The 27,965-nt window shown below is 40.1% G+C and overlaps 4 protein-coding genes across 6 annotated transcripts in view; 2 read left to right on the forward strand and 2 right to left on the reverse strand.

The window, feature by feature from the left end:
- zfyve26 (zinc finger, FYVE domain containing 26) overlaps window positions 1-2,212 on the forward strand; it is a 38,339-nt gene extending 36,127 nt beyond the window's left edge. For all 3 annotated transcript variants that reach the window (XM_028565527.1, XM_028565529.1, XM_028565528.1), the window contains exon 43: window positions 145-2,212. In XM_028565527.1, coding sequence (XP_028421328.1) covers window positions 145-357 — 213 coding nt within the window. In that variant the 3' untranslated portion in view covers window positions 358-2,212. The remainder of the gene's footprint in view (window positions 1-144) is intronic.
- A 668-nt stretch (window positions 2,213-2,880) lies between these two features.
- On the reverse strand, window positions 2,881-12,794 carry rdh12 (retinol dehydrogenase 12). Its single transcript, XM_028565735.1, has 7 exons — window positions 12,570-12,794; window positions 11,850-11,968; window positions 9,981-10,136; window positions 9,775-9,879; window positions 8,465-8,674; window positions 6,629-6,818; window positions 2,881-3,877 (listed from the first exon to the last, which is right to left on the reverse strand). The coding sequence occupies exons 1-7, from the start codon at window positions 12,641-12,643 to the stop codon at window positions 3,775-3,777; spliced, it is 957 nt and encodes a 318-aa protein (XP_028421536.1). The 5' UTR covers window positions 12,644-12,794; the 3' UTR covers window positions 2,881-3,774.
- Window positions 12,795-13,494: 700 nt separating this feature from the next.
- On the forward strand, window positions 13,495-19,298 carry vti1b (vesicle transport through interaction with t-SNAREs 1B). Its single transcript, XM_028565988.1, has 6 exons — window positions 13,495-13,897; window positions 14,014-14,072; window positions 15,050-15,244; window positions 15,704-15,877; window positions 17,090-17,151; window positions 17,976-19,298. The coding sequence occupies exons 1-6, from the start codon at window positions 13,801-13,803 to the stop codon at window positions 18,073-18,075; spliced, it is 687 nt and encodes a 228-aa protein (XP_028421789.1). The 5' UTR covers window positions 13,495-13,800; the 3' UTR covers window positions 18,076-19,298.
- A 668-nt stretch (window positions 19,299-19,966) lies between these two features.
- arg2 (arginase 2) lies at window positions 19,967-27,757 on the reverse strand. The gene is made up of 8 exons (XM_028566548.1): window positions 27,320-27,757; window positions 27,161-27,233; window positions 23,547-23,721; window positions 23,193-23,352; window positions 22,128-22,222; window positions 21,942-22,046; window positions 21,087-21,223; window positions 19,967-20,943 (listed from the first exon to the last, which is right to left on the reverse strand). The coding sequence occupies exons 1-8, from the start codon at window positions 27,431-27,433 to the stop codon at window positions 20,753-20,755; spliced, it is 1,050 nt and encodes a 349-aa protein (XP_028422349.1). The 5' UTR covers window positions 27,434-27,757; the 3' UTR covers window positions 19,967-20,752.
- Between the last annotated feature and the right edge of the window lie 208 nt (window positions 27,758-27,965).

Raw genomic sequence — 27,965 nt, forward strand, 5'->3', positions numbered from 1 at the left:
ACTAGAATAAACTGTCCAGGAATGTCAAACCAGCAAAAATGATCCTCTTCACTTCTGAAATCAGTGTTCATAGACACTCAGAACGTCGTATAAAAGGAAAATCATTGCTGTCTGATTTTCATCACATCATCCCCGTGTCGGCAGATCAAAGCCTACCTGCTGTGCAGTAAACTGCGACCAGCGTACCTGCTGGCGGTGAAGCTGGAGCCGAGCCGAGCGGGACCGCTGGTCCAGGACGTCCTTCAGGCCGCCGCGGGAGCCCAGGACTCAGTGATGCAGAACATCTGTAGCCAGTGGCTGTCTGAACACAACAACAAGCCTTCTCAGCAGCGCCAGGGCCGACCCAATGCCAGGTAAAAGGCACAGTGGGCATAACAAGCGATTACACGCACAGCTCTTGGACAACAAACGAGCCGCAAATAAGAGGATCCAGAGCAGCTGTCGCACATGTTACATGTTGTGTGCACTGCAGCCGCAGAGTATTAGAACGATTGATACACAGCACACTTTACGCCCAAACGGTCCCATACTGTCATTATCACTCGACCGTGTATGCTGAGGAGCTGATATGGGGCACAGAGTCGAGATCATTTTGGTGTCTACGCTCAAATTTGACTATAATGTTAGAATGACGTTTTGCAAACCTCCAAGTGTTTTAAATTCTAGCCTTGCTGCAGGGATGTACAGGCGTACTGACCCCGTGACATAACCGTTATGTGTGGTCACGTGTCATTGATGCTGCGGGTGGTCCGAGGTGAAACGGGGAACGTGTTTTTCAGCCTGGTGTTACTAATTCAGTGGAAACATCTAGAAACCCTTTTGTCTTTGTGTTCATGCAGCCTTCCTGACCGTGAAACTGACAAAATCACCGCCGTGCTTTATTTCCATTCTGGAAATAGTTTTGCTATTACTTCTAATGTCTACTCTATTTGAGAGGGAACAATGTTACGACAACTATCACATAACAAAATTGCTAACTGCAATGTAAACTGATAGTGGTCCTTTCACCAATATAAACATATCTGTAGCTAAGTATTTGAGATTAGTCTCCTACCTCAGCCAAAAGGGAAAATTTCTTTAACTGACTGGAAGGCCTCTGACAAATATGTTGCCTGTTTGGGTTTTTTTTCTCTTCTTTTTTTTTTTTTTTTATTTACGTCCTTATTGGTCCTGTGTGTGAATTTACTCGGACGTAAATGCAATGAGATGTCCTCCGCCAACAACGGTACATGTTCAAGAAACTGAAAAATGTAGAATCTTGTTTTTGTAATTCTGATGAAGCTGTTTACCTGTTTTATCTGATATTGTATAGCACATTTATGGCCAGCTTTTAGCATATAGTGTATATATATATATATATTCATATTCCCTTTTGGTAAGGGAAATGAATATCAAACAGAATTGCAAGTACTTTAGGGCATGTTGAGACATTTACAAGAAATGTAAAAGTTTTAGGTTGGATACAGAAAGGGACCCACTTTTAGATCATGTTATTGATCAAGTTCAATTCATTATCCACAATATCAACTCTCTAGTCACTAGTTTTGTCTGTGGATGGCTAGTTTTTACAGTCTCCTGTTTTGGTAATAATTAGCGTGTTAGATGTCGCTAATTTTAAATCATGCTTTTCACTTTGTTCTCATGGGAGACATAACGCACATCTGTCTGAACCATATAACTCCACAATGGTTAACCTACACAGTCAAATAATGTTTTAAAGAAAAAAAAAAAGAAGGGATTTCACTTTGGCCATATGGTTTTCTTTGGATGTTTAATTTAGCCTATTATATTTCACAAAGCTACATCCTGGCCAAAACTAGATAACACTGCAAATTGTATTGTCACCATAAGACTGCCTTTTCAAGGATTACATGGGCAAGGTCTTCTGTCTCGTCTTGTCACTCTGCTGCACTAGTCTCAAGACTGAGACCGACGGACTTCCTGTGATAGTGTTTATCGGCAAGACATGAAAAGAAGCCAGCGTAGACATTTTTGCACTCTAATCCTCCTTAACTCGGACTGTTGTCTCATCACTGCCGCACTTTATACTTAGTGAGTTTTAAAAAAAATAAAATACACAGCTTTGTTAAAAAATGTGAAATATGTAATGCAGTAACTGCTCTGATGATCCAGGGACTAGTGATTTAGAAATGTCATTGATTTCTCCATCCCCTGTCGGACAAATGAATTAATAAAACAAAAATGAAATGTACAAACCTATGGATTATTGAGCTCAAGTTTCTTGAAATGAAAGGAGAAGTTTGACATGGGGACTACACTTATTTGCTTTCTTGCCATTAGTTAGCCAGATGAGAAGATTGATGCCACTCTTATACCCCGTTTACACATACATGGTTATATTGAAAACTTGTTTGTGCCTAGGCCTGCACGATTAATCGTTATAATATCGCGATCTAGATTCACCCCTGTTCGCGATTTTTAAATGACTTTGATTTACAGTCATTTTCGGCCTTTATTTTGATAGGAAAGCTCTTCAGCTTTTTGAAAACGGAGAGGGTGAAATGTCCATTTATGAAAATAGCCGGCCACGTGTAAACGTAGCATTAGACATGAGAGTGGTATCAATATTCTAACTCTCGGCAAGAAAGTAAAGAAGCACAATTCCACCAAATGTTGAACTTGTCCTTTGCACACTCTGATTAGTCTATATGGACGACGTTCCACTTCCGGGATTGCTTGCGTGCCGGATGTCTGTCACCTTCCTCTGCAGCGCTGTGGAGGAAGGTCTGGCAATGCGTTATCCAACATTTCATGGCTTTTAGACTAACCATTTCTCTATAGGTGTGTACTAATCCAGCTCTCACTTCTCTTGATTTTGTTGATCCCAAACTAGAATTTCAAAGGATTGATTCAAGCACCCTTATAGTAATATCTCCGTTTATTTACATCAAATGTAAACATTCAACTCTTAACATGAATGTAAGTGTAGTAAAAGGCATGTTTCACTGGTATAAAACACAGAATGTAAACTCTTGGCAACCTTGCATGTGAATGCTGAGAAGGAAACATGACTGGGGAGATCCTTATGAATGTAAAACTCTAGTTCTTCCAGGAATGTGCCGTTTCTGGCAATGCAAAAAGTTCTCTGCAGATAATGCAACGACATGATTCTGAGTCTGATTTGGTTAAAATAGAAAAAACGTTCTTATAACCTACATTGACTACAATTATCACAAAATACATTTATGCAATTCAAGCGGTAATCGTGGCTCAGACTGACGCTGAGCTTAGTTTTTACTAATTTTTCATCAAGATGGAAACACTGTAAGAACCCCTGCAATTGTTTAGAAACGCTGGCACAAAAGTCAAGCAATTAAGCTGCAAATTCTGGAGAAATAATAATAATAAAAAACTATTTGATAAAGATGCTGGTCATTTACCCTGGCTTAACCCTTCACAGTATCCTACAGCATTACAATACATCAAGTTGCTTTTTTGCCTACACTGTATTTACATTGTGTCACAAAAATATAGACTCAAAAAGTTATTTGTGGTTACATGATAATACAGTTGAGTGGTTTTGGTTTGAGGAGCTGTTGTGGAGCACCCAAAATACTCAAGTTATTATGATGTAATTACTGCATTATTACACAAAAAAGCAACTTCACATTATAGTACCTCTTACAGTATTACCTGACTGCTTACTAGGTAAGAAACGCTCAAAGTACAGAACATGAAAACCATAATGAAATGAATGATAAAAGAAAGCTTAAGGACTCTGAGAACTGAGATAGATGGTGGTTAAAAGTTGAATCAGTCCCACTCGATACCAAGAAGCTCACAGCTGACGTCCCACAGTCTCCTCGCGGTCTCCTCATTTCGTCCCTGTGGGGCTACGAAGGCGGGGGCGCAGTCACTGAAATGAAAGGAGAGGGAAATTTAATAAAAGATTATTACATAAGGGCTAATGATGCTGAGTGGGAGTTATCCCTCCGGTTGCAGTGATCTCATTTCTCTTCGGTGGTGGAAGAAGTATTGCGATGGTTTACTGAGTAAGTTAGTTACTTAGTAAAAGTACTAATACCACACTGTAAAAATACTCTGTTACAAAAAGTCCTGCATTGAAAATGTTACTTAAAAGGTCCAATGTGTAGGAATTTCTCCCAATCTAGCGTTAAGGTCATATATCGCAATCAACTCTCTCGCGCCACACAGTTCAAAGTACGTATTACAGCTACGGTAGCCTTCACGCTTCAAAAAGCTGGTCTCTTGCTCTTTTCAGTATCCCTTTTCTTTTTCTGGGCAAAGAAGAAGAAGAAATTTGGATTTTGAATACATGTGGTCCTCCATGTTTCCTTCTTCAAACTTGCCGGGGCCCGGGAAGCTGCAATACCCATTAGCAACATTAGCAGCACCTGTGAGTTTATCATGTGACAGGGAAAATCTCGAAAGGCGGAGCAGTATGTCCTGTATGTCCCTTACCGACTAACGTATTTCAAGATGGCGTATGAATATGGAGCGTCTTCCCCAGTTCATGCAAATGTAAATGTAAAATTTCAAGCCAAAAGGAATACTTGGAATTGATGGTGGTGGTAAATATTCAAAAGGACAAGTTTGTGAACGGGCAACACAGATTTTGATAATGAACAAATAAACACGTTACACACTGGACCTTTAGGGAAAAGTGTGCAAGTATTATCAGGAAAATGTACTTAAAAGTAGTATTAAAAGTAAAAGAAGTCAATGCAGAAAAATCCTCACATTTCAGAAAACGATCCAAACAGTTCTGTCAATCAACTAAGTGTTTAATGGTCTAATCATTTCAGCTGGACTTGTAGGCCGTTTATATTGTTGGATAGTTTAATTTATAATAAAACATAGTATTTTATAAACTACATGTGTTTGTGTGCAAAAATCCTAATTTGTAAAGTAACTAAAGCTGTCAGATGAATGTAGTGGAGTAAAAAGTACAATATTTCTCTCTGAGATGTAGCCGAGTAGAAGTAGAAGCTGGCATGGAAAGAAAAGACTCAAGTGAAGTACGAGTAACTCAAATTTATACTTAAGTACAGTACTTGAGTCAATGTACTTAGTTACATTCCACCACTGTTTCTCTTTGCCGTTGAGCATGATAATAAAGTTTAGTATCAAAGTATTTTATCAGGGTTTTTTTATCTGGAAGGTCAAACCCGGGAAGACACAAGGAACTTGTCTTTCTTTCTACTCCACATTCAAATGTTTCCCTTCTTATCTACAGCTCGTATATCTCGTCATTGACTTTTACAATTTTTAGTTTGTATATTGTGTTATTGTTTATTTATTTTCTGTAATGTATGCTAAATTGAAAATGAGGGCTTATCCTCAATTGGACCTGAGAACTAATAAAGATTGATGATGATGATGATGATGATGATGATGATGATGATATCATATCGGGAGCAGCCAAGTTGTTCGACAGCAATCAGTAGCCTAGAACGGACAAACCCAACACCACCTCTTAAGAGGGCCTTTTGTGTTTGTTTTTTTTTGTTTGTTTTTTTTGTCCCCTGAAGGCCACCGTACGTTCTAATACATGCTTGGAAAAGGGAGGGGTATTCAGTGGGTTGCAATCTATAACCTCACCGCTAGATGCCACTAAATCCTACACACTGCTCCTTTAACTTCTAGATCAAGGGTCAGCAACCTTAGCCACGCGGTAGCTCAACCAATGGCACGCTAGCAATACGTGTACAAGAGACCAAATGATCTCTTTTACAGCCATTGGCAGGAGCACAGACTAGTATCTGCGGTAGTTTGATTGACCCCTTCCCTGTCTGCATTATGCAAAAACCCGCCCTACTCTGCCTCTGATTGGCTAGAACTTGTTGCCTTCTTCACAGAATGTTACATGAAGGGGGAAAAAAAAATCACTGCCAGAGAGGGCTCGGTAGACGATGGCAGGCTTAATGCTGATATGGCCCACTGATTAACAAGAACATTTTAAAAAGGCACTTCATATTAAAAAGGTTGCTGACCCCTGCTCTAGATGGAACAAAATGACAAACGAATCATAAATAATGTAAAAGGCAAAAGTATGGCTGTTGAAGCCTTTTTTTTTTCTTCTTCAATTTGCCTTATTTAATTCATAATTATGTTCCGACATCATGCATTTTCTGTGTTTTTATGATAATGAATGGAAATGCCTTGTGTTTAGGTTTTGTCATTTTGTTCGTCACTTGGCGACACCAGTACATGATAAAATAACATTAAAAAGGACAAACTGCCTAATGGCAAAACTACGTTGGAGCTATTGATGTCATTAAAGATGGCAAAGTTTTAACAGTTAAACGGTTAAAGGAATTGTACTCGATATTCAAAAAAACTGGGACACTGACGCACAAGGCCCTCACATGCACCAACATGCACTCGCAAAGAACAGAAATTCTCCAATTACAACACACACCGAGGGAGTGGGACTTCATTCTCTCCTCAGGATGCCATTTCTCGACTATATCTTTACATAAAATGACATATGAGCTTTGTGAAAATAGTTGTTGACTGCTATATTAATGTTCTGAATGTCGAGCTCACCCCCTTTTAATAATTCCCTAAGAGAATAACAAATGGGCAGACTTGCATCCAGAACCCATTTCCGATGCCCAGTTCTTTGAAGGGAACCAAACCCTACCTGAAGTGTTTCCCAGAGATGGAGTGCAGTTCCTCTGCCACAGCACAGTAGATGCTGGTCTGTGCTCCTTCCCGCGGGGTTTTTAGGAACGTGGAGAAGACGGTGAAAAATATCGTCATGAGAGTCGAGTGTCTGGTCAGGTCAGAGTTCACCGTCCCCGGGTGGACCGAGTTCACGGTCACATTGGTACCTGTGAGGACAACAAGAGCTGAGTAAGCATTAGTCTATATATCGACAACGTTCCACTTACGGGATTGTTAAGGTGCCGCCGGAAATTCTGCCAGATGTGCCTCTTTTTAGGCCGGATGTCCTTCTGCTTTCTTTGTGTTGGCGTTCTAACCTCCGGTGGATTTCTGAGGACTATGGTTAACTGCTCCTCAGATCTCTGCAGGGTAAATCCAGACAGCTAGCTAGACTACTGTATCTGTCCAATCTGAGTTTTCTGTTGCACGACTACACTACACCTGTTCCACCAAAACATATTCCTTCCTGAGGCTATTTTGCAGAGGCGCTGTCATTGTGTCCGGGGCTTGTGATTGGTTTAAAGAAATGCCAGTAAACCAGAGCATGTTTTTCTCCTATCCCAGAATGCTGTGTGGGCTAGCCAAACCCTCAACAACTTAGTGAGCATTGGTGGTTCAGTGGTAGAATTCTGGCTTGCTACGCGGGGGCCAGTTGCGTATAGTTGGAAGCCAGTGACAGCCAATGAAGTTGCAGCATTATTAACGCTGTCCAAGGTGCTGAACAAGCTGAGTTTTTTTTCCCCTGCATATTTAATAATTATTATCTGGACGCAGGTTCAAATCCCAGTTGGGGCAATGTCTGTGATGCATTATTAAAGATAAATAGGTATTTATTAGTATTTTTATTTTTTAATCTTTAGTTAAGTAAATACCTTAAACAAAAGCTGATATACTGAAATATATATAATGACACGGTTGTATCGGGCTGGGTTCGATTCCCGGCCAATGCAACACCGTTTTGGGTGGCTGTGACTCAGAGGTAGAGTAGTTCAGCCCTCAACCACAAGATTGTCGGTTCGATCCCAGGCTCCTCTGGCCACTCCCAGGACGCTGTATGCTGCTGCCCACTGTTCCTAATGCTCAGGATGGGTTAAATGCAGTGATTGAATTTCACTACATTGTACTGTAAGATTGTATGTGACAAATAATACATTTTATTAGGGTTGGGCATCGAGAACCGATTCCTAATCGGAATCGTTTCAAAAATTCTGTATTGGAATCGTTTTGGAATCGTTTGGAGGATTTGGTTTCATCACTTCCCAATTTAACATGCGCAAGTTTGGGTTTCCGTAGCAGCCAGGTGCTTGTTGTGTTGCAGCCATGTAGCACAGTAAGCGGCGCTCTAGTCTGGCTTTATTTTACGTTGAAAAAGCTGTAAAACTGCAAACCAAAAAAACTTTCCTCTTATTTGAGAAAGTAGGCATGTGACCCGTTTCAACTCCACCCCTCAAAGAATCGGAATCGAGAATCGATAAGAACCGGAATCGAAAGGAAGAATCGGAATTGGAATCAGAATCGTTAAAATCCAAACGATGGTACGCCATCTGTGTTTTTTTTTTTTTTTTTTTTTTTTTTTATATTGGTCAAATATAATGGGTGTCACATTTTAGAGCAGAGCCATTCATTTACTTTTACGCTATTACATTTTATGAACTTTTGTGCACTACATGGTTTTAAAAACGCCAACATAACAAAAGCACAAAGGCTGGTTCAGGCCAGTTGTTCTAATCCGTAATCAGCTCTCTTTTACAACTCTGTTTGCCAGAGCCGTCCATTATCGGTCCATTCTACCGTGCGTTGTGTGTTTGTTTACCTTTGAGTCTACGCGCAAACTCTCTGGCAAAGAGCACGTTGGCCAGTTTACTCTGGCAGTACGCCAGTCCACTGTTGTAGCTTCCCTGGCTGTGGAGGTCATGGAAACGAATCCAGCCGAAGTTGTGAGCCAGAGACGAGACCACCACGATCCGGGCCGGCGCGCTGCGCTTCAGCAGCCCGATCAGCAGCGACGTCAACAGGAAGTGCCCTGCCAGAAGTAAGAGACACAAACAGTCAGGGCTGAACACACAAAACAAATTCAGATCCTGTCAACATATCGATGTTATATCGATATCGTGATATGAGACTAGATATCATCTCCGATTTTGGATATCGTAATGTGGCATAATTGTTGTCTTTTTTTTTATCAACTTTTTATCATTTTTATATTTTTGAACATACAGAACAAACACCCTCTCCCACCCCCCACCCTCTGCGGTCTCGAGGAAATCAAAACAAACTTGCCTAGTCACTCTCCTCTAATTCTTGTGATGCTGAGGTCATTAGGTCTTTTCCTGGTTTTAAAGGCTGCATTACAGTAAAGTGATGTCATTTTCTCAACTTACCAGACTGATGTAACTGTTCTATTATTTGCCTTTAACCACTTAGTCATAATATTCACATTGTTGATGATTATTTTCCTAAAATCTAATTGTGAAAAGATAAATAAGCACCAATAATCAACCCTACAATATCGTTGCGGTATCGCGATCGAGGTATTTGGTCAATAATATCGTGATATTTGATTTTCTCCATATCGCCCAGCCCTACTGTTAACCAAGAATTAATAAAGTGTAAACCTACTTCAACTTCATTTTATCTTGCATTTTATAGCTACAATTGTTAACATTTCCCATATAAATTGACAGTTGGATACAGTAAGTACTGACAGATGTGAGTGAAAAACAACCGGATTAAACTATTACAAAAATATAAAGGAACTTGTTCATAGCAATGGATTCCTGTCCTAATGTTATCATTCAATGTTATACTTAACCACATTTTAATTGCCACTAAATAACTGTCATGATCCAAAAGCAGATTCAGTAAAAATTACACCCTGAATTATGCTTATGGAATTTGTATCTAAAACTACACTGGAATTACTAGCGTTTATGTCCTTGTATTTAGAGTGAAATAAAATATTAGGAGCCTTAACATCAGTCAATTAAGCTTGACTAGGCTGATTAACTGTGCCTGAAAAATGATAATCCAACAGACGAATCCATCAGTTTCTCCGTCATGTTTGCATTCCTGTTTACAGTTGAATTTATAAATAGATGGGAGTAAATGTCAGCGCGGTCTCACCCAGGTGATTGACTCCGATGTGCATCTCAAAGCCGTCAATAGTTTTTGTGTAGGGGCACATCATCACCCCGGCGTTGTTGATGAGGATGTGAAGTTGGTTGACCTCTGAAGAAGCGGGGAAAAAAATGAAAATAAAAAAAAGAAGTGTAGCAGCTGTGATACCTGTTAAACAACAGTCTGCCGTTAGATCGCGACTCTGCGTTTACCTCTCAGGAATTTCTGTGCAAAGGCTCTTATAGAACAGGTGTCTGCCAGGTCCAGCTCGTGGACCTCCACTTTTGCTTCAGGATACGCAGCTCGTATGCTGGCCGCAGCCTCCTCTCCTTTGTCCACATCTCGGCAGGCCATGATCACCCGAGCCCCTGTCACGTGACAAACAAGCAGCCGCTAAACTATGAACAAAAAAGAACCTGTATTAATTTATAAAAGAGAAGATAGGGGGTGCTTCTGTTGGCTTTTGGTGTGTGAAGCAATTTACTGAAGGAGGTCTCTGGTTCAGGCTTGTTTCTCAGTGATGTAGGATAGTATTTGTCAAAGTTTTTGTGGCATTTTTTTCCCCCCCTTTTTATTAGATAGTGACAGCGGATAGACAGGAAAGGTGGGAGAGAAATTGGGGATGACACGCAGCGAAGGGCCGCAAGTCGGACTCGAACCCGGGCCGCTGCAAAGGACTCCGCCTACATGGGGCGCACGCTCTCACTGGGTGAGCTAGAGGCCGCCCCTAGTATTTGTCAAAGTTAACCCACATCACTCCTCAAGCAAAGTAGGGCTGGGACAATATGCTTTTGTCCGGATTTTGATTCTTTTCCCGATCGATTTGTATCGCGATTTTCATTTGTTGTGATTCTAGAAGTATTGCTATTCGATAGTATTGAGTATTGCGAATTTCTTTTCCTTCTTTTAACAAAAGCAAAAGTAGAATAATACACTTCTAGAGACAATATATCATGAGACATTTCTAAAAACAAATTGTTTTCTAAAAAGAATGCACATCACAGGTCAGTCAGTCTGACATTTTTCATTTGTAAAGACGTACATGATGTAGTCGCTGTCAGCGGTACCGTATAAACAGTGAATATTTATGTGAATCGTTGCTAAAAATAAATATTGATTCTAGACAACATAATCAATTTTAAAAATCGTCGGAAAAGAATCAAGATACATACGATTTTCTTTTCTTTCTTTCTCCCGCCCCTGAAGCGAAGAATTACTGTTACAACATGGCAACATCAACCACAGACTATTAAGTCTGATATTTGTACTGAGGTTTAAAAACATAACAAAAAAAAGAATTAAATTACAGTTCATATCATACATCTTAGCAGGTTGTTTAAACCAAAATGAAGGCAAAAAGATTACAAGTCCTGTAGTAGGTCACCAACAACGTAGCCAACCAAAAGGGTCTGCTCTAACGGGCAGAGTAACAAGAACACAAATATAACCTAGACATTTTGAAAGGTGTTACTAATAACATAAACGTTGTCTCTGTTATTATTCAAGTGTCCCAGTAAGTTGTGACTGTGAGCCAGCAGGCTCAATATCAGGACCCTGAAACTGCAGCAGCTCAATGGGAATTCAGGCAGCATTCATCGTTATCATTTACACCTCTGCTTTTCCTACTGTAACATGTCAAACGGCCTAGAGCCAAAAGATTAGGACTGGGCAATGATTTTTTTTTTTTTATTATTTAGCATTCATTGTATTGTGAAGATGTGGTCATGACATCATTTTCTGAAATTCTGTTGCACAAATAAGTTATTTGGAGCAAATTGTAATTTCAGATTAAAAACAATTTGCTAACGTTTTTGTTGTATTACACCTGTTGAGAGTTCTGTCTGATCACTGCTCTGAACATCTGTTTGATTGACATTTTGTATGCATTTCCCATGTCGTAATATATATATTATGATATTGGGAAATAAAATACTTTTAACACGTACTGATTTCATTCTTGTGCACAACCCTACAGAGACTACTGTTTTTCCTCTTGTACTCAAGGGTAGTAATTAGGGATTAGATTAGGGTGTAAAGAGGTGCTATCAGTCACTGTGCTGTGCGTAAAACTAAAAAGTCACCTCGCGTTGCCAGGTCCTGGGCAGTCTCCTTCCCGATCCCTGTGTTGGCCCCAGTGATGAGCACTGTCTTCCCATCCAGTCTAGCTGGGGACATGCACACTCCTCCTGCTGCATATTTTCTGTTAATACACAATGGCCACTGATTAATACAAGAGCCACTGAACTACAGCGGACAGCTCAATTTGCATGACAAGTAGCCCCTTTTGCAGTCAGTATAAGTGATGTCCTTGTTAGGATTAGACATATGGACAGCCTGGCTTAATTATTCATAGAGAAACTTGGATAATGAACAGTACTGAAGTCGTACGACCCACGCCACTGTGCAGGGCCGCCCCATAACCAATAGCTCTGTTGGAGAAATGCATACAAATAGAACTCCTCCTACGCTCAGCCTCCTGATAGGCCCGAGCAGCTCAGATGGAAGACTGTGCAAAAAAAAAAACTCCCACAGCTCCATCATTCTGTTTCATTGATTTTACTGCCTAAATATCAGTCAGCGTCGTGTGAAATAATAGGTGATGGGAGGGAGAAAAAAGCCTTTAAAATGACGATCAGTTGGGTTCAGTGGGCGGACAGTATTCTATATAATGTAAATGAACCTCATCGTAATAGTTACATCAGTGTAATGCAATGCCCTGTCAACCAAGTAACGACCTATCCGTGATGTGCTAAAACACTGGATTTCTATGAAAATGAATGGCTGCGTGATTTGCTGCTTACCTTATATGTGGTGCAAATAAAATCACCAGTAACGTCACCACTCCGAGGCCCGCGACAATTATTAAAAGCACCATCGTACCACGGATGCGCGCTTTTCTGTCTCTTCCAGCAGAATGCCACCGTTCTGTGGGCAGAACAGCTGATGTCAAAGCACAGAGGGGTGTAGAAGAGCGAAGCAGGGGTGAAAGCTACACCGCGAACGGAATTATGGGATTGTAGTTTTTACATCCTGGCAAAAGAAGAACTGAAGGTAGGCTACCGCACATCTTTATATTGTTTTTACATTACACATACAATTGCACCCGTGTTTTTATTTACCGGTTGGTTTAAAAAGGTAAATTGTAGAATAATTTGAATGAGTTTATTGTATAATATAAATATAATTAGGGAATCTGATTACCTTATGAGACTGATTAATACAAGTACATTTTCATTTTTCTAATAACTTTTACTCTCCATGAACCTTTTTTGACCTAATGATACACATGATTTTAAGAACAATAACTATTCATTATACTATCAAGAAGAATAAACACAAGAAAAAAGAAAGCAAGGCTACAATTAGCAAAAAAAATGTATGTAAATAGTTAAATGTAAAAATAAGTTTACAGACTAAAGAAAATCAAGTTTCTGCTTAAAATTAAATAAAAAACACAAAAACTTGAACATTATCTATCTAAAAATGAGCACACCCATACATGTTTTAGTAAGAAGTAGAGTTTTTTTATTTTATTTTTAATATTATTAATAGTTGTACAATAGTAATACAAACAATTAAGGCACAATGTGGTTGTACAATTGTCAAAAAGTGTTTTGAGGTAGTAAGAAGTAGTAGTAGTTATTTGAACTTCATTTCCCAGAATGCGCGGTGAAAGCTGTCTGCTTTGTGCCTGAATACAAATGTCATCGAGTTTTTTTTAAATGGTTTTCACCAAAATGTGGCATCATCTTCGTAAGTTGTATTGCTATAGGAATGTAATTATTGAGCCTGTTTAATTTTTTGGGTCAAAGAATAAGAATACCGAAACATGGTTTGATTTTTGTTCTGGAGCTTTAGGCACTGGATCACGAGGTCCATCATGCGGAAGTCCCGGGGATCCTATTATCGTCAAAGCAAAACTAAGTAGATAAATAACTTACAGTTGTGACTATAACTAGCGTTTTTGTTGTTTTTTACAACAAAGGCGAATTAGTTCTTCAAGTAAAGGCAGCTGGCTACAGTCAATGCAAAATGTCGTCGGAGGAATTCGAGAAGTTGCAAGAAATCTATAAATCACTGTACGAGGAGCTCAAGCTAATGCCAGACACCGCTCTGAAAAGCCACGGAGGTAAACGGTTCATGTTGTTGTTTTACCAGCTAGCTAATGTCATAGCTAACTGTGTAACAAACTCATCACAATATGTTTTCTGGGCTGTGAAACTGGAACTTGTGTTGTATCTACAGAGGAGAGGAAGAGGTTGGTGAGGACCTTCGATGAGAGGCAGGGGGAGGCTGAGGAAGTGGTGAGCACCTGTCTATGTTTTGGAAGTGTAATGTGCTAGCTAACTAGCTACGCACTTTAAGAACAGCTATTCTTAATTCTTTACCATTATCGAAGTAAACAGCCTCGTGTAAAACAAGCCTGCTTTTACTCACTTGTTTAAAAGCTAAGCCATAGTAAAAATTAAACGGTTTAAGTAGTTTTTTCGGCGAAGTATAACGTTATGTAGCCTACACATAACCGTACAAGGAATTTGACTCCGGTTACACACTGCTCCTAGAACATTTTACAGGAAGAAAATATATTTTATATACACTACCGGTCAAACGTTTGGGGTCACTTAGAAATGTCTATTCTACTCCATTCCAGACAGAATACCGGCTAAGATCAGTTGCATTGTTTTTTTTAACCAGGGCAGCAGTTTTCAGATTACATTATGTGCTTACATAACTGCAGAAGGGTTCCCCAATGTTTTCTCAGTTAGCCTTTTAAAATGATATCAGATTAGTAAACAGAATGGGCGTTTGGAACATTGGATGAATGGTTGCTGATAATGGGCAATGTAGATATTGCATTACAGATCAGCCACCCGCTCAGATCAGCTGGTATTGTGTCTATAATGAAGTGGAATGGAAATTTGTGACCCCAAACTTTTGACCAGTGGTGTATGTTAAACCTCCTTCTGCAAAGTAAATACAGACAATAGCTACACAATAATGTAGTAGAGTCAAAATTACAATGTGTTTCTTGTGAAATGTAGTGGAGTAGACGTATAAAGTAGCATAACATGTAAATATTCAAGTGAAGTTACCTACAAATTGTACCTTCTGACTTCTGAGTAAAGCTCTTTCCACCACTGGTATTGAAACCAGCTCTCACTGGTTCCATTTTGCCATTGGTATCAGGGGATTAAAAAGCATAACCTAATCCAGTAATTGTTATGATATGCAATGTGTTCATAAACCCTTAACATGCCACTTTTTTCTTATCGGTCTCCAGTTACAAGGAATGGAAGAAGAGCTACGTGCTGCCCCTTCCTCTTACAGAAATGCAATGAGTACAAAGCTGCGGATGTACCGTAGGGATCTGAGCAAGCTGCAGAGGGACATGAAAAACTCTGCTCCTGGCTTTAGTTCTTCTTCCCAGACAGTGGAAGGAAGTCATGCCATCTATTCATCACAAAACCAACAGAGTGTGAGTGTGTGGCTGGGGACTCTTACGAGTATTTTCTTATGTCAGCGACTAATTTTTAAGTCATGATCACATCATCATTTTAAGTGATTTTGAGTATGGTGTTTGAGCACAGTTACAAGGAAAATGTGAAGACTGGAAATATTTCAGCTATCTTAAATATCAGTAGAACATTTCAGTTTGGCTCAAAGTCTCACAGATTGAAATCAAGAAGCTTACATGTCTTTTTGCTGGAAGAATGCAGGAAATCAATAAATTAATCATGTAGAAGTTTGAGGACAAAATGTAAGATGGAATGTTTCTGCCAAATAACCTCTGGAATGTATTTTTTTTAAAATGGATAAAAAGGGAATTTTTAGGATAACAAATGTTTTTGTCCTGTAAATGATTTTTCTTTGCTCTTCTGTCACAACCGGTAAAATGTACCCTGGCTGCCTCTGTCATTTGTGCCCACCTATGCAGACACACCAGCAGTCCCAGAGAGCTTTGCTACTCCAGGGCACAGACGCTTTGAACAATGCCTCCCAGAGCATTGAACGAAGTCAGCGCATTGCCGCCGAGACGGATCAGATTGGCACAGATATCATCGAGGAGCTAGGAGAGCAGAGGGAACAGTTGGACCGCACCAGAAACCGAGTGAGCAGTTTATTGTAATTATGTTAGTGTATGGGATGAGATAGTAATTAGTGTTAATGCGTTGAGGGTAGATACTCTATGTTAAAGGTCCCGTGGCATGAAAATGTCACTTTATGAGGTTTTTTAACATTAATATGCGTTCCCCCAGCCTGCCTATGGTCCCCCAGTGGCTAGAAATGGTGATAGGTGTAAACCGAGCCCTGGGTATCCTGCTCTGCCTTTGAGAAAATGAAAGCTCAGATGGGCCGATCTGGAATCTTCTCCTTATGAAGTCATAAGGAGCAAGGTTACCTCCCCTTTCTCTGCTTTGCCCGCCCAGAGAATTTGGCCCACCCATTAGAGAGAGAGAGAGAGAGACATCATGGCTTTCAAACGAGCAAAGTGGCACCTTGCCCCAGATACAGTATTAGGGGACCACGAAGGTCTATATAAAAGAGACTTCAGATACAGTATTAGGGGACCACTAAGGTCTATATAAAAGAGACTTCAGATACAGTATTAGGGGACCACTAAGGTCTATATAAAAGAGACTTCAGATACAGTATTAGGGGACCACTAAGGTCTATATAAAAGAGACTTCAGATACAGTATTAGGGGACCACTAAGGTCTATATAAAAGAGACTTCAGATACAGTATTAGGGGACCACTAAGGTCTATATAAAAGAGACTTCAGATACAGTATTAGGGGACCACTAAAGTCTATATAAAAGAGATTTCAGATACAGTATTAGGGGACCACTAAGGTCTATATAAAAGAGACTTCAGATACAGTATTAGGGGACCACTAAGGCCTATATAAAAGAGACTTCAGATACAGTATTAGGGGACCACTAAGGTCTATATAAAAGAGACTTCAGATACAGTATTAGGGGACCACTAAGGTCTATATAAAAGAGACTTCAGATACAGTATTAGGGGACCACTAAGGTCTATATAAAAGCATCCAAAGAGCACCATGTCATGGGACCTTTTAAATATATAAGTCACTTGATTCTGTTTCTTATATTTGATAGAATGTTTGACAGGAGGCCATGATTTATACTTAGTTTAGGGGCAAAAACAGGTGGCACAGCTCTGATTTGGGTCAATTTGATTTCTATTAGATTTTTTATTTTTTTTTACTTCAATATTGGTAGTAGGAAAAAGACAATTTGTTGTTGGTCAGACCATTATTTTGTTAAACCTATCATGTCTTTTTATGTATTTTGTAGTTGGTGAATACTGGAGAGAACCTCAGTCGAAGTAGAAAAATTCTCCGTGCCATGTCACGGCGGTAAGTGCTACCCCTGAAGAGGCTTTACATTTAAATTATCTTGTTTAGTTTTTTTTTATCGATCCGAAATGATTGAATGCTAAATATCTTTCTTGAGTTTGATTTACTTTCTGTTCTTTTGTTTGCCTTTCATTGAATGTGAGGTCCTGTTGTCTCTGTAGCTCTTATAGTATGACAGAAGTACTGTATCGTACTCCTGTGTACGCTGATTAATGCATTTCTGAAAAATAAACTGGTGATCAGGTCTGCTACCAATGATTATTTTATATTATTAAAAATATTATATATTTTCTTTAAATGTCAGAATAAAGTCATACAGTAAATGCCTAGTATAATTTTGTCTTCAAATGTCTTGTTTAATTCAACCACCACTCCAAAACCCAAAGATATTCACTTTACGATCATAAATGGGGGGGGAGAGAAAAGCATTGAGTCCTCACATCTGAGAAGATGGAAACAGCAAATGTTTGCCGTCCAAAATTATTAATCAATTATCAAAACAGCTGGTGGTTACTTTTCTGTCTTTCGACTAATCTTTTAATCATTAAGTTTAGATTTCATTAAAATATGTTTGAGGGGGTACCCGGATAGCTCAGTTGGTAGAGCGGGTGCCCAAATATATCTAATTTACTCCTCGACCCAGCGTTCCCAGGTTCGACTCCGCCCTGCAGCGCTTTGCTGCATGTCATTCCCCTCCTCTCTCTCCCCTTTCATTTCTTCAGCTGTCCTGTCAATAAAGGCCTAAAATGCCCAAAATATAATCTTAAAAAAGAGGAACAATGGCCTCTGCATATTGTTGACTTTCTTTTCTTTTTTTCTTGTAGGCTCATGACGAACAAGTTGCTGTTAGGTGTCATCATTTTAATGGAGTTGGCCATTCTAGGTGCCGTGGTTTATCTAAAGTTCTTCCGAAAACAGTCTTAACATCTGGCGTACCCAGAATCTCTACGTCTGTCTCCACTGACTATCCAGTAGCAATAATGCTCCTCTGCTGTATGCAGCCAACTTTTTCTATGAGTGCACATAAGGACAACGAGATGAGTCCGTCTTAAAGTGAACCTTTTACTGAGATGGGATACTGTCTAAGCGCCGGTGGAGTTCATTTGGCAGGAATGATGTTGAACCTGTTAATGGACCACACTTACAGAAACTCCACGCCCAAAACTTTGACCTGAGATTTGCACTGCTTAATCAGACTGTTAATGCCAGTGATGCCCTGCCTGCACGATGACTTTCTGGACCTGTGCTGATTGCAACAGACCCCAGAGATGACCTAGGATTTATTCATGCCTGAGTACGATCAACTTACTCCCACGTGTAGATTCTCCGGTGACTGTACTTGTGAAATGTTACTGATTGGTGCAACAGTTCTGGGAGGTTGATAAATTCTCAGTATTGGTTCTAAATACAATTGTATTGTGCCATTATCTTTTTTTTTTTAATACTAAACAATATTTGATGAAATGGCACCAGTAGAATCTATTTTTGATTCATACCCAGTATCTATATGGATGTAATGACCTCATTTACTGAGACCTACAGTAAGGCCAAATTTGTCAGTCAGAAATGTAAATGAAAAATGGATGCAAACTCTTAATACAAGCGATGTTCTTTTAAATGTTGTCTAATCACTGTATAATACACTTCCCTGTTAGGCTTCAGTATTCCCTATTTGACCGTCTACACCGCATTAAAGTTAATCTTTAACCTCAGCTTGCATTGTATCTAATATTTCCAGGGACAGCAGCCAGACAGGCCAAAGTTAGAAAAACATCCGCTGAGGAGCGACGTCACCAAAAATGTTAGACTAAAGCCCCAGGCCAGGTTAGTGCTTGGTAAACAGCATCTGTTACTATGGAATTACATCTCAAATAATAGGTGATAAAGTTATTTTTAGTGCTTTTTTTTTTTTTTTTTTTTTTTTTTTTTTTTTTTAGAAGTGGCACATCTGCCAAAATGTTTTTCTTCCGCATAGTTACCATGCCTTCCTGGTGTGATATCAAGTACAAAAAGCTGTTTGGTGACCTGCTTGTGTGGATCAAGCAGAGAGTAAGGCTTGTGGTAAAGGAAGTATGTGATTTTTGTTGTTATTGCTTTTGTCTGAAATATTGTGTTCACTTTTCCATAAAAAAAACGTAACCAATAAGCACATCTTTTTTGTGGTTGCTGTTACTACAGAAGTATCAACAGTAAATACCATGGTTGAATAACCGCATGCAAATGATGTATGTATTTTCATGCAACTACGGTAATCATTAATGTTAATATGATGCAGCAGTACTAATAACAATTTATATTAGTCCATACATTGGCCATTATTTCCTTCATGCACCTGAATCATGTTTCGGCCATGCTAGCACCATGGCTCTACAGATAGCAGGGTCGGTTGGTCCACCACTTGGGTCCAGGCTGAAATATCTCAGCAGCTATTGAATGGATTGCTATAATAATAATAATTCATTGTCCCCAGATGATGAATCGTAATGACATACGTACGTGATCCTCTTATTTCTATGCTAGTGTCACCAAGAGGTTCATATTTGTGGTTTTTAGTGAAATGGGTCATTTGATGCATTGGCATCCCTTAAAGATGAATTGTATTAACTTTGGTGATGGTCTGATTTTATTTATTTATTTTTTTTTTCATCATCTAGCACGACCATCTACCAATGTAATTTGTTAAACTCTTTGGGTTATGACCATATATTTGCAGAACTAATTGCATTCCCATCAGCCTTGGTGTACTTTGTGTTTAGTTATATACCTACTAGGTTATGATACTATGGAGGAAATAAGACACCTGTACACATGGACGAAAAATGTAATCACATTTATGGAAGACCAAAATATAAACTCTTTGTTACCAGGACAATAGTCGGTTAGTGACCACATCAAGTCAAAGATTAGATCAGTTCAAGCTTAATTATGCAATTTCTTTTTCTTTTCTTTTTTTTTTTGCCAGCATTTCAATCAAAGCCGGATATTAACAGTTTTCAAACCAATTAATACTTTGAGAAGTCAATAAATATGTATACACAGTCATTCTAATACATGTACTGGTAGGTTCATAGTGAAAATACAAAAGTAATCTCTAAAGAAAATACAGTAACCACAGGTGGTCCAAAAGTGCAAACACATCCTTTCTATTTTTTAGTAACCAGCGCAGCCACAAAAACAGTTGTCAAGAGCCCACGTTATACTGTGGAATTCAAACGGAGTCGAGCTTGGTTTATCATACCTCCTGAAGCGGGTTCATTTTCTTCAAAAAACCAAATGCATAATAAATATGACAGCTGTGTCCTCTTTAACACTTCACGTGTTAAACAGGAGCAAAGTAAGTTAGTATTATTGCTTAAATTAAATGAGGAAGTGTAGCAGTCGATTTTGTCAAGGGCTTTTTTTTTTTTTTTTTTTTTTTTGCCTCAGCATTAATAATGTGAACTTTTCTCCCTCCAAATCTGTAAAGCCCTTTTCTGGGTTAAAATGAATGATTTCAGACTTTAGTTTTCTTCATGAAACGTGAAAAGAGAAGTCTTGTATTCAGAATTGCGGAATGCTCAGGGTTGAGGTTGATAAGAGTTCAAAGCCTTGCTTCGTGCGCTCAGAGGCAAAGCTGCTCTGTGTCGTCCTTTGCGGAGGGAATCTCATCGATGGCGGCGTGGGCGCCTTCTCTCGTCTGTCCCAGGGACGACGCGATGACGTCGACCGCTAAAGAGGCGGTGGCCTCCACGGCTTCGCGGTTGGCTCCCAGCACTGGGTTTACTTCTACCAGGTCCATGGCTGACAGCAGACCTGCGCGGCAATCACGTTCACAAGTTAAATACGGGATACTTGACCAAATAAAAGTCCTTTTTAAAGGACAGAAAAAAAAATTCAAGGTGTCTGAAGCGCTCTTTATGAGGATGTTTTTCGACCATATCTGTAGTCGTCTGTACCTGTGTTGTGGATTTCCTCTGTGATGTAGATTCCCTCCCTGTAGGTCAAACCTCCGTTCACCGGCGTGCCCGTGGCTGGAGCCAGAGACGGGTCGAACGCGTCGATGTCGAAGCTCAGGTGGATCGGTCGCTGTTTTCTGTTCAAGAAGGTGAGAAAGTTCAAGGGAGGATTTAAGGTTCACTTCGACTCAGACGAAGTGACAGATTTGTTTTTATCAAATAAACGTAACCGCTTTTAGTAAAAGTTGAGTATTAAACCTAATAATCACACAATCATTATGTTTCTCTCCTCCTCAATAGCATTTAAAGCTACAGACACAGAAATGGCACATCCTAAGGAGAGCTCATTGTGGGACTGGCTCTAGTGGCTGTAATTCTGCACCAAGGCTGAATTTTAGGGGACCACTAAGGTCTATATAAAAAGACTTCAGATACAGTATTAGGGGACCACTAAGGTCTATATAAAAGAGACTTCAGATACAGTATTAGGGGACCACTAAGGCCTATATAAAAGAGACTTCAGATACAGTATTAGGGGACCACTAAGGTCTATATAAAAGAGACTTCAGATACAGTATTAGGGGACCACTAAGGCCTATATAAAAGAGACTTCAGATACAGTATTAGGGGACCACTAAGGTCTATATAAAAGAGACTTCAGATACAGTATTAGGGGACCACTAAGGTCTATATAAAAGAGACTTCAGATACAGTATTAGGGGACCTCTAAGGTCTATATAAAAGAGACTTCAGATACAGTATTAGGGGACCACTAAGGTCTACATAAAAGCATTTAAAAAGCACCATGTCATGGGACCTTTATCAGTAAGTGAATGTCATAATCCGTAAAGGTACCTTGACAGAAGATGGTCAAGAGTAACTTCCATAACCCTTTGGATGCCTAGTCTGTCGATATCCCTCATGGTGAAGTACTGGATACCAAGGTTCTTCAGGATCTGGCTGTAACAAACACAATTCAAAACGTCAATAACTATTTTTCTTTTTCTTTTTTACATTGCACACATGATAGTATGAGCTTACTGCTCTCCGGGGTCAACGTCCCGCAGTCCGATGTACACCAGGTCCCTAGAGGAGAGGAATGGCTTCATCCAAGTGAACCCTGGGATAGCTGGCAACTGTGGTAGACCGATAAAAACAGATAAGGTAATATAGAATGTATATGTATGTAGGGACAGAAAAAAAAACATCCAGTGTTGCAGCGATGGTGTATTTTTGTAGGCCGACCCGGAGGTTAGCATCACTCTAGTTCAGCCAATGGGCTTTTTCCAGTGTTTTTTTGATCGTAGCAGAAAATAAGCTCTGCGTTCAGCGAGATAACCTTCACAAATGAACACCACGTTTATGATTTTGAAGCGTAAATGCAATCGCCGGAAGAACAGAAGCTAACGTTAGGCTATTTACAAACTACGCCACAGTTGCATGCACCAACTGATTTCTCATCTTCGTGGTGATGACGTTTGCAGTTAGTTAGCCACGTGTCTGGCATCTAAACAAAGAGCCCAGTGACTTCAAGATGATGGAACCGGAAATGCAAAAAAAAAAGCTACGACATTTCCGGGTTTTAAGACTCATTCCTGCTGCACTCTATTGGGTGATAACAAAGGTTATTGTTAGCATGTCAAAAGTAATCCAATCCATTATTTATTTTTTTTACATCTTGCATCTTTTTTGTACTGGGTGTCTTGTTCCTATGTAGGAGGGGTGTGGGGCCTGTCTGTGCACAGGGGCCCATTATCTCATAATCCGCCCATATTTGCATAAGAGGAAGTTGCCATTGTTGCACTTTCTACCAGTTGTTATACATTTACAGGCTTTCCTCGATTACTTCATGCGTTTTTTCCGTAAAATGAGAATCCCGAGGCACATAACAAGTTTATTAGTTATACACTGAAACCGATGAAGTTGATCTTACTGCACCTTCATCAAAACAAGTCAAATTATATGATTCTGACGTTAAAATGTTGGGTTCTAGCGATTTGTCCTCAGTGACCGTGATTTCCTTTTTCTAAAATACTGTTCTACTGCTGCAAAGAGGTGCTGTCTACATTACAGACACGTTATGTGACGCCTACTATTTCTCCTCACCTTGTCTTGCAGCTCTTTGAGCATGAACGCCACAGGCTGCCCGTGGAGGTTTCCTGATGGAGAAGTCATTGGCGTGTTAATATCTGCATGAGCATCAACCCAGATGAGACAAAGGTCAGGACACTGCTGGGCATGGCCTCCCACTGATCCAATAGCAAGGCTATGAAAAGAAGGACAGTCTTATAAATATCTGGTGTTTTTATTTATCAGTCGAAATTCCGAGGACGAGAGTATCTTTGCAAGGGTAAAATGCTATACAGTAGCTGTTGGACACCTAAATACTGTACTAGTTGTACTGCATGCTTTCAGGGCAGGTGCTGTTCACAAGCAGTACATGTATTGTTGCATAATTACCTGTGATCCCCTCCCAGCATGACAAGGGTGTGCCCAGCACCGACAGCTCTGCTCACTGCGCCTGACAGCATCTTATTGGCTCCACCCACAGTGCGAGGGAACTTGACATCCATGTAGGGTTCATCCTTCTCAAGGTGGTGGAAGTTGAGGTCGCCAAAGTCGTGGACGGAGTAGTCTGAGGAACACAAAGACAAGACGCTGCCATCACTTAAAGCACTTCATGCTTTTAACGGCAGGGTTGGTAATTCAATTCAATTGTATTTATAGTATCAAATCATAACAAGAGTTATCTCAAGATCACACCCTATAATTTACGAAGACCCAACAATTCCAGTAATTCCCCCAAGAGCATGCATTTAGTGGGACAGTGGCGAGGAAAAACTCCCTTTTAGGGAGAAACCAAGGACAGACCCAGGCTCTTGGTAGGCGGTGTCTGACAGTGCCGGTTGGGGGTGTGATGAACAGTGGCAATAATAGTCACAATAAAGATAATGGAACTATGACTAGAAATAGTAGTTGTAGTAGCTCATGGCGTAGCAGGGTACTGCAGGGCATAGCAGGACGTAGCTAACTATTTACTTTTTTATATATTGTTTGAAATAGTCTTTACTTTACTTTTCTTTACTGTAAGACGGAGCCCCGAGGAGATGCTACTTTCAAAACCATGCTAGCTTTTAAACATTGCCAACCCTGCCTTTAAGGCATCTAGCTGAGTCACTCTTTTGGTGAGGTTCACAGTGACTGAGCAACGGTTCACAGTTTTACACCAGGACATGGAGCTGTTGATGGACAGTGGCTGTTGCATGCAAGCAGCCTGCAGTCTCTTGGTTTTGGACATTCTGTCGAATTTGTTAAGACACTGCCCTGTTTGTCTGTTTTTGAAGAAACATTTGTGCTTTGAAGACTGCAGCCAGCTTCAGTTGAACCTGCGGCTGCAGTAGCAGTCTGAGGAGGCCGATTCATTCAATGCCAGTGGAACATAAGTGACGAAGCACTTTCCACTTGTCCAGTGTCCCATGTCAGCTCAGGTTCCGCCCTGCAGCCTACTAGATAGCCGCAGCACTAAAGACTAAACGAATTCCACTTGCTTTTCGGACGCGGACTGCAAGTAAACAAGTGATGTGATCTTGGAGGTTCATCTGGCAATATGAGCCTTTATGGCAGTGTAGTGTTACTCTGCTGATCTAAGGGGAACCAATGTGGTTCATTACCATTCGTAGACAGGACAGGAATAGCCCTTGTCTTGGTGCGACTGTAAGCATCGATTGCAGGACAATTCGGAAATGTTTTAAGCAGCAACAGACTGCAAGTTCGGCTTCTGTTTACTCTGAATTGCAATGCACTTTACTGTACAGTGCAGTAGTTAAGTCCCTATGATTACTGATGTATATATGTACATATATGCATATGTATTGTGATATTATTATTATTATTATATACATGTGTTTTTTTTTTACTGAGACAGTTTGGACAAACATGACACCAGTGTAAAGATGACATGGTATTTAGTTCAGTTAGGGTTTGGTTTCCTCCATTGGGGTCAGCTAGTGGCACGGCAGCTGTATCTCTTTTCACTGCTGCCAAATTGGCATCAAGCCACCAGAAGGAAGACCCTGGGACTTTATTGTATACTAGATACTGTAGAGCAGCCTAAAACGACCCCTTACTTAGATTTAGCTCTCTACATGAAACAATGTAATTTCCAATATCATAAAAGGGGTTTAAAAAACGGTGCAAAAAGGCGACCCCTTTTGCACAACATCTCATGTTTACAGCTGATGAGCAGATGTCTGGGACCAGAGACCCTAGGATTGTCCGGCAAATGCTGTCAACGCTCTGGGTTTGTTTAATTGGCTGCAACACAGGAACAGGTACTGCTGTCCCTTACCGTCACACACCTAGATTATCCATTGTGTGCCAATTACTGTACATTTTTTATATATTAATATGGACCAACCTTCTGTGGAACTCAGCAGTGAGTTTACAGTGACCTTGTGTCAACTGTGGTATAATAATAGTAGATTCATACTTAGACTGTGTTATACTCTATAATGAGTGTATTTATAGTAGGCTTATCATACATATGGTAGCCTTATTTCAATCTTCTGTGGAGTCAACAGGCACCCATGGCTTAAGACTGGTTTTAAAATTAAAACCATAACATTAAATAAATAAATTAGAATAAAATGAAGAAATAAGACATACAAATAGCAATAAAACATAACCATTAATATTAAACAATACAAATCGTTTTGATCTTTAAAAGCGATGAGTAAAATTTTAAAATCAACTAAATACATATAGTGACCTGCTCATAGGTTATGGTGCTTTTCCTTTCCTTATAGTATAATTATACTATTTTGAAAGATAATGCTGCCTACAGCAGACTCAGGTGTATGGTGAAAAAGTTATTTTTTTTTTCTTTTTAAAGTTTTTAAATTTTTTAGAAACTAATTTGGGCTAACTTTAACAGGCATTTGTAATGATCTAAATCCAATACAAAACAGTTTCAGTATTAATAATTCTCTCTAAGTCCTTGTAATCATGTCTTGACTGTTCATTCCTCTATCACATCACCGGTCTCTTTGGTAAATAGTCTTTGTTATGGTGGCGTGAGATATCAAGCACAGAGCAACCGTTGACCTGAGCATAAAAATAAAGAACGTATCTTTCATCTCATTTTTTTTTTTTTTTTTTTTTGTCCTCCCAGAAAACTGTCGGCGTGTCGGTTGAAACGAAAAAAACAAAAACGTGTTGTTACAGTGGGGGGGTCTGTCTGCAGTGACGACAGAGTGGAAATACATCAGCCTACCCTCTTCCTGCGCCCTTCCGTGAATGTGCCGGGGACAAGAATGACTAACGCAGACATGTGGCTGTTTTTTCCGAATGAGAAAAGACAAACGGTGCAGTATGGTGGTACAGTTACCACACGGTGTCCTCCGTCAGTTCTTTCACATGCAGTGTGAGCCTAGACTAGACTAGACTACTTTATGGCATTCTTGCCCTTGGCAGTGGCACTGCTTTAGTAGATGTTCCCTCGGGAACGGAGGGACGCTTTATCATGAGTCTAGTCGCCATTATTTACTTCATCCTTATCGGATTTCGAAAAGGGTTCCCATCATCATTATGATTTCATGATGGCTATATATTGTACCTGTTCTGCTATCGGACCATTTGCAAAAAGAAAAGAAATTACAGGCTACACAAAATAAAAAGACAAGTTTGTGATGTAGGTTATTAGGACTACTAAATGAAGATAATGGCAATGTATCCTAAACTATACAGGCTAATTACAATGATATCACTATAATAACCCTATAGGCTTCATTGTGTCAGTGAAATGATCTTAAGAAGCCAGGAGGATTGTATATCAACAGGGTTAAGCAGCCAGCAGAGATCACTTTGTTCTCTAAAGCATGCGTGCTGGATCAGGCTAACCTCTCCCAGGCAACATGTGTCTGGTGTTTTAATTTACAGCCTTCCCTGTGGTAAGAAAGGCGGACGATAAATCTGTCTAAATGCTGGCACGCGAACCTGCATGTTACACCCATCCACTGTTACATAACGCGGCGGCACCGGCTGCTCCATTATTATCCTCCCTTCCCTTCACCTACCTAAAGCGGAGAGCCGGTCGATGAGCCCCGCATCTCTGATGGCCTTAGGGCCGTGCTCCACGCCTCTCCTTTTCTGTTAGAAAAATGAACAGAAAGGAGTTAAGTCGGTGTTTCAGATGTTATTTGGAAAAGAAGATAAAAAAAAAAAAAGTTTATTACCTGTCCTTTTGAAAACGGAGCTCCAAGTACAGCCACAGACTGAGCTCTGCTTTGGTGGCATGTGTGGCCGAGTTGAGTTCTGAGAAGACGGAATAGAGGTCCTCTCAAAGCCATTTTTCTTTTTCTATTCAAAACTCAGAACCGTCGCGGTCCCAATCCGATCCCAGTCGCCGACTCCCAAAAAACAAAAGTCTGATGAAAGCGCTGTGAGAGGTTCCGCGGGTGGATGCTGGATGTGGCCGCGTTGGTGCAGGAGGCCGGTCTTATTGCTCCTAAATCCTACTTAATATTCATTAGCTGGTGAAAAGGAGGTTTTAGGAAAAAAAAAAGATTATTACGCCCTGCCCTTTTCTTAGAAAAACTAAACTTTGTTTAAATATTTTTGGAATTCTCAGTGGTGTTAAGCGCTCAGGACCGGTTATAAACTCTTGCACTGGCAGTGGCAGTGCCGTGCGTCCTGTTTTCATATACAGCGTCTGACGTCCGGTTAAATGACACACCTTCGGTGTAGCCAATAGGAGATGGCGAAATAAGTGGGTTCGCTGTGTGGGCGTGGCCTGTCTGATGTGGGCCATGGTCATGTAATGTTTGCTGGTAAGCGCTGTACTGCACTCTCATCTACAGTAGGTGGAAATTTCCAGAGAAG

The sequence above is a fragment of the Perca flavescens genome, chromosome 20 (genome assembly GCF_004354835.1).
Source record: "Perca flavescens isolate YP-PL-M2 chromosome 20, PFLA_1.0, whole genome shotgun sequence".
Classification (NCBI taxonomy): Eukaryota; Metazoa; Chordata; class Actinopteri; order Perciformes; family Percidae; genus Perca; species Perca flavescens.

Excerpts from the sequence above, each read along its gene's own strand:
- rdh12 (XM_028565735.1), bottom strand. The coding sequence starts at position 12,643 with ATGGTGCTTTTAATAATTGTCGCGGGCCTCGGAGTGGTGACGTTACTG. Across the intron at positions 11,969-12,569 it reads TTATTTGCACCACATATAAG|AAAATATGCAGCAGGAGGAG; the intron begins GTAAGCAGCAAA and ends GTGTATTAACAG. Across the intron at positions 3,878-6,628 it reads ATCTCTGGGAAACACTTCAG|TGACTGCGCCCCCGCCTTCG; the intron begins GTAGGGTTTGGT and ends CTTTCATTTCAG.
- vti1b (XM_028565988.1), top strand. The coding sequence starts at position 13,801 with ATGTCGTCGGAGGAATTCGAGAAGTTGCAAGAAATCTATAAATCACTG. Across the intron at positions 13,898-14,013 it reads CGCTCTGAAAAGCCACGGAG|AGGAGAGGAAGAGGTTGGTG; the intron begins GTAAACGGTTCA and ends TTGTATCTACAG. Across the intron at positions 14,073-15,049 it reads AGGGGGAGGCTGAGGAAGTG|TTACAAGGAATGGAAGAAGA; the intron begins GTGAGCACCTGT and ends ATCGGTCTCCAG.
- arg2 (XM_028566548.1), bottom strand. The coding sequence starts at position 27,433 with ATGGCTTTGAGAGGACCTCTATTCCGTCTTCTCAGAACTCAACTCGGC. Across the intron at positions 23,353-23,546 it reads ATGCTGGGAGGGGATCACAG|CCTTGCTATTGGATCAGTGG; the intron begins GTAATTATGCAA and ends TTCTTTTCATAG. Across the intron at positions 22,223-23,192 it reads TCAAAGAGCTGCAAGACAAG|TTGCCAGCTATCCCAGGGTT; the intron begins GTGAGGAGAAAT and ends GGTCTACCACAG.